This window comes from Phascolarctos cinereus, unplaced genomic scaffold (genome assembly GCF_003287225.1).
Source record: "Phascolarctos cinereus isolate Bilbo 61053 unplaced genomic scaffold, phaCin_HiC Scaffold_4;HRSCAF=312, whole genome shotgun sequence".
Lineage (NCBI taxonomy): Eukaryota > Metazoa > Chordata > Mammalia > Diprotodontia > Phascolarctidae > Phascolarctos > Phascolarctos cinereus.
Window position 1 is genome coordinate 145,423,794 of NW_027555847.1, and position 12,942 is coordinate 145,436,735.

The 12,942-nt window shown below is 37.2% G+C and overlaps 1 protein-coding gene across 2 annotated transcripts in view; it reads right to left on the reverse strand.

The window, feature by feature from the left end:
- Positions 1-12,942, reverse strand: part of COL15A1 (collagen type XV alpha 1 chain) — a 205,409-nt gene that overhangs the window by 35,273 nt on the left and 157,194 nt on the right. For both annotated transcript variants that reach the window (XM_078152661.1, XM_020995603.2), the window contains 2 exons: positions 11,082-11,150; positions 10,927-10,968 (listed from right to left, as the gene is read on the reverse strand). In XM_078152661.1, coding sequence (XP_078008787.1) covers positions 10,927-10,968; positions 11,082-11,150 — 111 coding nt within the window. The remainder of the gene's footprint in view (positions 1-10,926; positions 10,969-11,081; positions 11,151-12,942) is intronic.

Here is a 12,942-nt window from a genome sequence, read left to right on the forward strand (position 1 = left end):
GGGGAACCTGGAAGCTTTTAGATAATAGATCTTTTTTTTTTCTTAAATCAAATCTGGTCATTATGCTTTTCTTTTTAAAATGGATTGGATATAGCTGAGAGTTCTGCCAGTTCTCAAGAATTTTTCATCAAATTATTTAGCACTGTCTTCTTCATCTTGACATAGAGAAAGAGACATTTGGAGATAGCCATAACATAGTTTCTTGACTGAGCCCCTGGTTTTCTGTTCAGATAGCTTTCCGCTCCTTTGTTTTCAGAGTAACCTACATACTATGGATTGGTTCTGGCCCAATGAAAAGCAACCAGTCTGCAGAGTAGAAATATATCCAGAAATGACAGTGATAGGAGAAAAACCTCTTTTATTCCTTGCTGAGTTATATTTTAAACCTCCATAAAGTTCTCATTCTCTCATTGTCAAACATCTTATATCATTCCTAGACTGCAGTGAGTTTCTTAGATGAGACTTTTCTGAGTCAATCAGCATCTCCACATAACAATGCTAACTTTTCCTTCAAGAAACATTTTACCTTTGCCTTTTTATTAATAGGCATTTTAATGGCATTTGCTTCTCCTGTATGACTCCTGAAGGGAAAAGTAGTATATGATATTTGCACAATTGCAAAATGCGCATCTAAGTAGTTATATTGGATATTATATCAAAGTACATTGAGTATCACATCTCCTCCCACTTACCCTCTTCCATAAGAGGCCTACTGGCTATATTCAACTCCTTGCCAAATTTGGACTGCATGGTTAAACTCAGAGTTGCCCTCAGCATCCTAGATGCTCATATCCACTTTGATCATCTTTGTCAGTCAAACCAAGATCAAGCCAAATCCTGTTTGATTTCTCTGTGTGGAAGAAAGCAATAGAAGCAAGAATGGGAACAGCTACTCTGACTCTATTTCATACCAACTAGGAGGATGTGGTTGATGAAGTAGAAGCAATGGGAACCACGGGGAAAAGTTACCGTGTTACTCCAGAATTTGTGGTAGTCAAAAAGGAACCACTGGTTATAGGTATACGTATACCCTGGGCTTAAGTTTTTTTTTAACTTCAGAAAAATAATACAGATGATTATATGGCCTGAGAGTCTAAAAGCAAAGCTGGCATAAGGGATATAGGAGGCTCTCAGGAAAAAAAAATGACAGTAGAAAACAGAAATGACCACAAGAAGAAAGAAAAGGAAGAGGTATCTCATGAATATAAGGAGTGAACGTCTCATCTAATGAATTTAGATTATAAAAAAGTATATACAAAAAATGGAAAGAGAGGCACTTAATCAGAGATATATATTAAAAAGTGGTATAGAATCAAAGAATTTTAGAATCTCAGGGGTAGAAGAGACCTGAAAGGTCATCTTGTCCACTGTTATATCTAATGCATTGATGCCTCTACAATGCTGCCTATGTAGCACTCCCTCAAAGACTGCTTCCAGCTTATATTCACAGGTGACTAACCCTAGGTTCAAGTTACCCTGTGAGCCTGCATTCCTAAAAATAGGATTCATGAGCCCCCACCAGTATACTTACCCTTAACAGACAGTCAATAGACACAAACAGCTTAAAGCAGAGGTATATACTAAGATGAGATCCTAAGAATAATATTAACAAAACACTTTCCCCATTAGCCTGAGATGTACCATTCTGCCATTACATGTAGCATATGTGGAGAATATTGGGCATACACAAAGAGCATACTGTTACTCTAGTACTAGTACATTAGTTGAGAGGCACACATGTAGGAAACATGTGTGATCCAGACAACTCAGAACTCTCACTAAAGGATGCCAATGTCCTTTCCCTTCTCATGGCGTCTTTATACTTCCACCTCTAGATATAGCCTTTCTGCTGGATAGGTCACTCAGCTCAGCTCGCTGAGCCTGTTTTCCTCTGTAACTCAACTTTGAAGGCCAAGACTAGTTCTTTTCTCAACTCACAGAGCTCATACTCCTCAAATCTGTGGCTGGGCTGTATCTGCTTCTTGCTAGGTATAGCTTCTCCTACTCGGCAAATAACTTCATTGCAAGGCATGCAGTTCCAGATTTTCTTCAGGGAGAAGCCTCTGAAGGGATGGAAAGACTCTGGGAAGAAGCCATGCAGAGGAGTTGGTATCTTGGTCATGTCTTTGTGTCTAGCTTATCACAGTAGAGACTTCAGTGATTCCTCTTGGGCAAGATCTGGAACTTTCTCTCTTAGTTGATCTAAGATACCTCTCTTTCAGGTAGAGATAATTTAGTCTGTGTATTGTTGAGTATATTCTCATGGGTTTATTTATTGTTCTCTATGTATGATCTTTGTCTAACTGGCATTTGATGGGAAGGGAGTCAATCCATGGATATGTAGATTGGGGCACTCCTTCCCTGTGAAGGGATACTGATGAAGAGCACTGCTTGAACCTAAAATGATTTTACCTAGACTAATAATATTTAGAAAGTGAATAGATATATTCACTCGGTGAATATATGTCAGTACTCCCTTTCAGAGGAGAGCAGATTGGTTAGCCTTATAGCCTTGATCTTCTGCTTCCCTTCCTGGAAGGAATTAAAGCCTCCCTTGGAAAGGTGAATGGAAGAGACTTTAGAAACATCTATTTACATCTCCCTGCAGGTTCCACCTAAATAGACTTATGTGGACATATATAACCTATGCAGACAACACACATACACAGACACATTTTACATCAGAAAGATATTTAAATACATTTTTAAGTTGTATATGGACAGCTGCCCTTTTCCTTTCCTTTCTCCTCTGTGTAACACTTCCACTCTGCAACATCCCAATAAGAGTTGGTCATATTTTCCCTTCTCCATCTTAGATCTTGTAGAGTTTTTTTTTTTCTTTTCATTGAAACTTTGTTTTTGTTTCCTTTAGGAATACTTCTCATTGCCCCTAACTACCTGGATTATGGAAAGGCACTCTTCAAGTCTCTTTACCTTCTTTTCAAGAATCTACACTTGGAACACAGAAAATAGTCACTTGGCTGTGGTAGAAAGCAAATATCAAGGGCAGCTAAGTGGTACAGCCATGGTCTTGGAGTCAGGAGGATTTGAATTCAAATCCGGACTCAGACACTTACTAGCTGTGTGACCCTGGGCAAGTCACTTAACACCCTTGCCTCCAAAAAAAGGAAAAGAAATATAAATATTTAATTGATGCAAATAATTGTATCAATTTTCCCTGTGTTCCAAATTCACTTATTGGATTGAAATCTGTCCCCTTTTAACTTCTAACTTTTGGGTTCAATGCTCTCTAGAGCTACCAAAAAATAATAAAATCCCCCTTTGATGTGACTTTGGTTCATTTCACTCCCCACCTTAATAGCAAAGTCTCTAGCATTCTTCTTTGTTGGGTCATGGTGAATAAATACCATCTGCCTTTTCTCTGCTCCAGAATTCAGATTGTGTGTCCCCATATACAGCCCACAACTCTTACTGAGTTTTCTTAGGACTGGAGATAAACATATGAACTGTGTTTCATTTTTATTTTCAACTTCCAACATGCCTCCAGGCAGCTAGCATCTAGTTCAGGCTAATTGCATTAAACCTTGAAACTTGGGCCTCTCTCAGGCACTTAAAAACACTGTAGGAGGAGGGTGATTATTGTCCTGCATTCCTGCCATCAGGACAAAAATTTCCTGGCCTCATTTTATATCATTTGAAGCATTTGCCTTCCTCCTTTTGAAAATCAGGACAAATCTTTGACCATCTGCAATCTTCTGCTACCTCTCTCATTCTCAATGTTTTCTGATTAAATCACTGACAGTTCAGTAATCACATCTTCATATTTCTTCAGTATGTAATTCATCTAGGTCAAATGACTGGAATTTATTTAGAGCAAACAGGTATTCTCTTACTATCTTTTCACTAACCTTATGTTTCAACTGTTTTATAATCATCCTTCATTTGACTTTTTTAATTATAAAGAGCATTCCTCCAGATAGGAAAAGGTAAAAGCAAAATAGATGTGTTTCTGCTTTCTCTTATTTATTAATATCATCCACCTGACCTCAAGCAGTGAACCTATCAACAACTTCATTAGATTTAGCTCGGAATGTCTTTTGAACATTTAAAACTTAAATGTACCCTCAAATAATTGAAGTATATCAAGCAATCAATAACTAGATCAATAAGCATTTATTAAGCAATCAAAGAGATATGACAGATTTTCCAAAATTTCTGAGAAAATTCTGACTAATACCAGTATCACTTGGCAGTTAGGTGAAGCAGCAAATAGAGCACTGGGCCTGCAGCCAGGAAGACCTGAGTTCAAATTCTGTTTTAGATGCTTACTAGCTATGTGACCCTAGGCAAGTCACCTAATCTCTATTTGCCTCAGCTTCCTCAACTGTAATATGGGGATAATAACAGCACCTATCTTGCAGGGTTGTTGCAAAGATCAAAGGAGATGATATTTGTAAAGCACTCAGCATAGTGTCTGGTATGTAGTAAGCACTATATAAATGCTTCTTCCTTTTCTTTCCACCTCACCTCCACTGGAGTGTGTGAGAATCTTTGGTTGTTGTTGTTGTTGTTGTTGTTTTAGGCAATTAGGGTTAAGTGACTTGCCCAGGGTCACACAGCTAGTAAGTGTCAAGTATTTGGTCTGAGGCTGGATTTGAACTCAGGTCCTCCTGACTTCGGGGCCGGTGCTCTACCCATTGCACCACCTAGCTGCCCCAAGTGTGTGAGAATCTTCAGGGGTGAATAACTCAAAGTAATAGAACTCATTCGATTATGAGTTTTGGTTTGTTTCTGGAAGGTAGGTCACTGTGACTTGTATTTCCCATCTTTGATTTGCTCTTTCTTTTCCTTACTTTATTTCCCAAGACAGCACATGTGTAACTAGGTACCCTAAATGAGGATTGATATTTAGTTGTTTATAACATCTTGAGATTGTCTTTGACTGAGATGTCCCGATGGCAAAGAGATCCAGATGTGCTGAAATATCAGCTAAGAATTGCCAGAGATGTTAGGAGTCTGCTTGTTTATCTATCATTGGAAATAGCGTAATTATCAACTGGCACTTTTAAAAAATCACAGAATCTCAGAGGCCATGTAGTAAAGTTCAAAGTGCAACAAAAATCCACTCCACAATATGCCAGATATATTTATGTATCAATAGATATGTATGTGTGTATCTACATCTATCCCCAATAATTTATATATCCCATATATCTAGTATATATTAAATGTATTTATATTTATCACTAGTATACCTATATATTACATATATTTATTTATAGATATCCAGTATATTTATATGCATCTATTATATTTGTATATTTTATATATGCATATAGGTATATTTACCTATTCAATGTATTTATACATATTCAGAATATTTATATATATATATATATATATATATATATATATATATATCCCATACGTGTATACCCAGTGTATTTATATATATAATATATTTATTTATCTCAGTATATATACATATACATATACATATATAATCTATATATCTATATCTATATCTATATCTGGTATTTTTATATTGTTCTTTAGTCATTTTTCAGTCATGTCTGACTCTTTGTGACCCCTTCTGGGGTTTCTTGGTAAAGATGCTGGAGTGATTTGACATTTCCTTCTCCATATAGTTTTATGCATACCCAACATACTTACGTATATCTAATATATATACATACATACACAAATATACACACATGCATACATATCCAGTACATAATATTGGATATTCCTTCATAATAACATTCTTCGATAATATGCTGGAGTAAGGAGGGACACACTAGCTCCCTGGGCAGCCAATTCTAATTTTGGGTGGCTCTGGTTGTTAGGAATTTTTTCATTACATTGGGCTGAAGTCTGTCACTTTGCAACTCCCATCACTGCTCCTAATTCTGCCCTCTGGCACCAAAGAGTTCAAATCTCATCTCTCTTCTGCATAGCATGCCTTTAAGTATAGCTATCATTTCATACCTGTCTTCTTTTTCTAGGCTAATATCCTTGATTTCTTCAACCAATTGTCATATGGCATGAACTGGAGATTTTGTTTTTTTTTAAGCCACATTTGTCACATGGCTCTGTATATGCATCCACTTACTATCAATGTCCTTCCCAAAATACAGTACCCAGAACTGAATACAGCACTCCAAAAGTGATCTGACCAGGGCAAAGTTCAGTGGGACCATCTTCTCCCTTTATTAACTCAGATCGGATTGATTAGTTCTCTGTGCAAACACATTGGTCTGCTTAACCCATTTTCCCCTTTCCACCCCATATGAATAATGTGTCTTCAGAATTTTATTCTTGAGAGCTGACTTCCATGTAAAAATTTTGCTCACAGAATCTTCTCTGCCCTTTCTCAGTATCCTTTAAAATCTGTTCTCTCAAAATATAGAATATATGACTATTCCTGGCTCTTCTCTCACAAATTCTTAGATGAAACTGTCACTTCCTTGCAAGGTCCCAATCATCTCCATCCTAGCAGATAGTTTTTGCTTGCCAATGAGAATCAATCCAGAATAATAGTTTTCCCATTTCTTACTCCATTTTTGAAGGATCAATCATTTTTAAGGCAAGCCAAGAAATTATTAGCTGCTATGCTCTTGACAAAAAGAGAGCTCTAGTAGGTACTGAGATAATTTGAGTCCTCAATCATTACTCTATCATGCCTCCATTTCAAGGCTGTGATCTATTTCCCAAACTCTTCATCTCTTATTTCAGACCAAGTGATCTGTACCACTTTCTGATGACAATATTGCACCAGTTTCTGTCTCCTTCGATTTTCACTCAAATGCTTTCTATCATACTACCCTTTGTCCCTTCTAGTTTCTGGATGTTCTCATGTGAGGATATATTCTTAAAATACAATGCCACTTCTCATCCTCCTCACCCTTGCTCCACCTACTCTATTGAATGATGTCTGAGCCACATTGCAGGCATAGGTTCTATCCCAATAAATCTTAGGGATACCTATGAAGTTAAATTTGTCTGTTATACTCTCTAGTTCATTTTGTTATCTATACTTTGTGCATTTAAAAATAGTTTATCAATTTTTTTAGATGTCATCTCCTATGAATTTCTGGGCATCTCTACTGTTAATCTTTTCCTTATATTGTTACTACTTTGTATGGTGGATGATACATAGGCAATTTCCTTCCTCCCTTTTAATTTTTAGTTTCTATTTGATTTTCAAGACTCCAAATAACTATTTTTTTTTTAGCTAACACTTGTTAGATGCACTCCATCACTATCTAAGAACCTATCATCTTATATTTTAAGCCACGGTCCAGAAATACAAAATCTGTTCTCAGATAGAATTTTCTTAACCAACTGTTCACTTCCCAAATCTGCCTTTCTGTTCTGAAGTACTTGGTCTTCAATGGGTAGCAATGATGAAAATGCTACCTATGTGCCTAAAGCCTTCACTTTTTTTTTTTATGACTTTATAATCCTTAGCAATGCATTCTAAATTCCTTCTGGCAGTATGGGCTTGTGCCTAAGTGTATTGTAGATATGGACAGTAGTTGTCAGATGTGACAAGCCTTGGGATGTCTTTTGTTTCATCCTGGATACACATTCTGGAAAGATGTCAAGCCTCTCTATGTAAGGTTACCTTGTTATCTTTTAGCTATTTGGGATAGTCATATGATAATCTGCACCTAAATTCTAGCCAGAGCTTTAGGTATTGGGTAAATAGGCAGCAAAAAACCATGTGATTGAATTGAAATGATGGCTTTTTATTGTAACTTCTTTGTTTCAACATGTCAAAAACCTTCAATAGCTTCCTGATGCATTTGCAATAAGTAGCTATTAGTTTCTTTAATGAAGAACCCATCAAAATTGTCCCAAAGTGTCACAGAGTGTATCAGGAGACAGAACATCCTTCATCACTGGTGGTCTTTAAGCAGAGTCTGGTTCAGTGGTGTCAGACTCAAAAAAATACATCCCTGTAGGCCGTATTATTGACTTAGAAAACCACTAATGAACATTATCTATGTTGTAGTGCATTTTTATTTATTTTGTTAAACACTTCCCAATTATATTTTGATCTAGTACAGGATGGATTTAGGAGTTTTGTGGGCTGTGAATTTGATACCTCTGGTCTAGATAACCATTTGTCCATAATATTCTAGAAAAAATTCCTGTTCATACATGGGTTGGACTATATATCATCTGATATTCCTTCCATTTTGAGATTCTGTTATTCTATGCAGTTAAAATTAACCAGAAGTGCCTGACTCATGTCCTGTGGGTTGCAGAATTCCCTAATATGGCTTGAGCCAGATTAAAATTAATTAAGAAATGTTTAACAAAACAAATAGAAATGCAACATAAATGATATTAATTTGTACTTTGCTTAGTCAATGTGCCACTGTAGAGATCTATTCCTATTTGAGTTTGACTCCACTGAACTATATTCTTCTTGACTTGCTATCTATGAAAAAAAAAGAATCTAATTGGCTATATTTCTCTCTTCCAGACAAGAGCCAAAAAATGAATATGGGCAAACTTTGCTTTTATAAGAAGCCTGAATTCTAACCATCTGAGTCTGGATCTATTTTAGGGTAAGAAAAGTTCATGTTGTAATTCACAAATCCCATTTCTTACCTCTTAAACCCAATCTGTCCCAAAGTCACCAAATGTAATTTCTAGCTTTGATAAACACTTTAGTTTTCCCAAAACATCTCTTTTCCACTTCCTGACCCTAAACTCTACTTTCAGGGAATCTCCTTAAGTAGAACTTCAAATGTTTACTAGATTTCAAGCTCCTTACTCATTCACATCCTGTGAGGCAGGGACGAAAGAGAGGAATCTGGATCCTGGTATGTATGACGATCTTTCCTTTCTACCATAACAAGCCTTGATAATCATCAATCTTAAAAGGTAATGAAAATAGCTGATTTCAACAACACTATGAGATAGTTAATTCAAATAGCATCATCCTCATTTTACAGATGTGAGACTGAGGTAGAAAGAGGTAAAAGTGACTTGCCCAAGATCATACAACTAGGAAATGCCTCCAAGCTGAGATACAAACTAAAGTCTGATTTCTAGATCAGTATGTTTTCCATTACATGATATCTTATGTGATGCCATTAGAGTTAGGAGGGAATGGTGAAAGAATACGGTGGTGTTGTAGTTACCCAAGCGTGGAGGTACCCAAATTTCTAGCTTTGCCCTAAATAAAGCTATGACTTAACCCACAAATATTTATTAAATACCTCCCAGGCACATAGCTCACTGCCTTGCTAAAGCATGGTCTAAAACAGTGGTGGGGAGCCTGTGGCCTCGAGGCCACATGTGGCCCTTTAGGTCCTCAAGGGTGGCCTTTTGACCACACTTGATCTTTGACCTTAAGGATTTGTTCTGTGAAGTTTGGATTCAGCCAAAGGGCCATCCTTGAGGACCTAGAGGTCACTTGTGGCCTTGAGGCCACAAATTTCCCACCCTGAAATTTATGTATGGGGAATTGTATGGCTTGTCACTGAAGGACTTATTGTTCAGTCATGTCTGACTCTTTGTGACGCCATTTAAGGTTTTCTTGGCAAAGATATCAGATAGGTTTGCCATTTCTTTCTCCAGCTTATTTCATAGATAAGGGAGGAAACTGAGGCAAACAGGGTTAAGTGATTTGCCCAGGCCCACATAGCTAGTAAGTGTCTGAGGCCAGATTTGAACTCATGAATGGGAGTGCTCTTGACTCTAGACCTGGCACTCTATCCACTGTGCCACCTAGCTTCCCTCACTGAAAGACTTGTGCTCCGACAAAGCAATATACCTCATGAAGATTCAGTTTCCAGAACAATTTGCTGAGAGTATCTATATTACTCTGAACAGGAAAGCACGGGCATGTGTTTGAGGAGCCCCAGGTTGTTAACACACCCATGTTTACTGTGAAAGCTTCTCTGCCATTTGCTCCCCATTCTCTATTTCGACTAGGTTTGGGAGGCTTGATGACCTCAATGGAAGCCTAAGGGAGTAGAGAGAGAGACAGACACAGACAGACAGACAGACAGACTGGAGTCACTCCCTTTCTAAGATCCACTGTCAGCTCTTTCAGCAGAGTGGCCAATTAGGGGAATATTTCAGTCATTTCCAAGCACAAATCCTTTAGCACTGAGCCATACAGACCTAAACCCACACATGCTCCATGGGGTGTGGCCCTCATTACATTTTATAAAATTTGTACAGCACAACTCTGGCATAAAAAGGAAAAGCATTCCTTCCATTTATTAAGCACAACTCGTGGCAGTTTATATTTCCACACTGAGGAAATCATGGATCATTGCATGAGTGCTGAAAATGGGCACTGAAGCACCATGTCCTTTCCTAAGTTCCCTGGTATTTTATGAAGTATATACCTGTGACAAGGCCATTCATTTAAATCACGGACTGGTCTGTAAAATCAAACAAGCACTCTGCTATTTGATATATAGACAATCTTTACTATTTAGCTGGTTTATAGATATTTATGAACTTAAAGCAATGAGATGGAACCAAATAGCCAAGATTTTTGTCTTATTTTAAGAGGGAAAATGTCCAAATTTGTGATCATCCTCCCTAATCTTTTTATTTGGCTTCTTTATGGTGGAAAGTAAAAGGAGACAGTACAATGAACTGTGAAATTTTGCTTTAAAGCTCCTGATGTAAAATATATCTGCTAAGATTTTTGTGTTGGTTTTAAAATCTTTTTTTGGCAGTACTTGCACATATATAAAATTATATATGCATAAATGCCATTTTATATTATCTTAAAAGCTTCTTGCTGCTTAAAGATACATACTGGATGCAAAACATTTTTGAGGTAGACTCCAAATCAAAAAAGACAGTGAAATAAAGCATAAGAGGACTGAGCTATAAGCATGGAGCATGCCATTTCTGCATTTTTTGAGGGGGGATGGAATTCATGCATGGTCAATGCCTGTGGTTAAATGAGGTGGGTCAACTTACTGGTGTTTTGCAGTGAGGTCTGGGAGAAATTGGGAAAACCGTCTGTTTGAGATTGAGAGGAAAGATAATTCAATAAATACATGTAAATATGCAATGTATGTTCTGCTTTAATAAAAGTCAAGGGAGAAGCCAAGTGATCTGGTGGAAGTACTCACTCCTTTGATGTTAATCACAGCTCCAGGTGGTCCAGGAGGCCCTGGAGGCCCAGGCAAACCAGGTGGGCCCTAAGGAATAAAAGGAAAGGAAGCTGATTATTCAAAAACCTCTGGGAAGGGAGGAAGGGGTTTCTAAAAAATAAAAATAACAAACAAAAGAAGGGGAATCATTGCTGAAGAAGGACTAGAACCAACGAATCTTCCTTATGACCAGGCGTAGATTACAATTTAGGAGAGCTGAGGAACTGTCCCTGCACTATGTCGATAACCTTTGAATCGGTTTCCTAGCCTTTGGTCTCTCCTCCCTAGAGCAAAAGTCTGGCTATGGCGTTTCTTTGTTCAAGAAGTATCAATGGCTCCCTGCTACTTCTAAGATAAGATCCTAGAATTATAGACCTAGGGCTGAAAGAAACCTCAGGGGACATTTAGTCCACCCCCCCTCATTTTACAGATGAGGAAACTGAGACTCAGATCCTTGACAAAGTTTCACACAGGTGGCAGAAGTGAGATTTGAACCATAGTCATTTGATTCCAAATCTACTGATTTATTGAACATATTGGATAGAATACAAACTCCTCTTTCTGGTACTTAGAGCCTTCACCATCTGTCCCCTACCTATGGATTTTAAAGTCTTCATCATCTATCTCCAACCTGGTTTTGTAGACTGATTTCATGTTAATCACTCATCTAGCTGAGTTAGTCTATTTCCTGCTTCCCATACAAGGCAATTGATCTCCCTCCCTCTCCTATACCTTTGCATAGGTTGTCCTGTTCTCAGTGTCTGGAATGATCTCCCTCTTCGTTTCTGGCTTTTGGAATCTTTAGTTAATTCAATTCAACAGAAAGCATTTAATCAAGATTCAACTCAAGTGCTGCCATCTTGATCCTCTCATTTTTTTTTGTGCTTTCCTGTCACTATGAAATTTATTTGTATATATTTTGCAATGATCTATATGTGTCCGTATTGTTTCCCTCCTGTGGAACATAAACCCCTTGAGGGCAGGGACTTTAAAAAATGCATTTGTATCTCTAGTATAGTTCCTGTTAATAAATACTTTTTGAATGGCTAATATGGAAATATGTTTTGCATAACTTCACCTGTGTAATGGGTATTGTATTGCTTGCCTTCTCAATGAATGGGAGAGGAGCTGGAGGGAGAAAGAAAATTTGGAATTCAAAATTAAAAAAAAATGAATGTTAGTAAATGAATTAATGAAGGCTTATGGAATGAATGATTAGATGATCAAGAAATGAAGGTCCCTTGGGAACTATTCAAGTTTCTAGGTGTGGGACTGTCCAAACTTGGCGAGCTGGAATGTTTTAGGTTCTGTGTATGTTCATATTAAATGTGAACAGTTACAAATCTGCCCAGATCAAAATTACGAACTGTAGGTTTTTATTTTGGAAAAAAAATAGGCCTTTGAAATATAAAATCTATGTGTAACAAATTTCTCTGAAATCTGCTAAAATAATTAAAAATATGGAGGAAGCTTCATTGAAACCTGTGAAAAGTGATTGAAAATACGGCTAATGCAGAGCTTTTATTAGTTTTCATTTTGTTACAAAATGTCCAGAAATTATTTATTTCTTAAGCTCCATTGATGTTCTCCCCTTCTAACCATTAATTTGCCTCAAGTCTTAGAATTCTTGGCAAATATATGGTATTATTCCTATGGTGTTATTTCTAATATCTATCCATTTCCTTGACATTTATAGTGGAAGCTGTTTTGACAAGGTCCAGATTTATTTTGCTTCTTTATAACTGCACAAGAGGATTGCACCGACAAGAATAAGTGAAGAAAAGATTAAAGGAAATTTAATTCATCCTCTAATTAAAATAATACAGGGAAATCCGGCTAA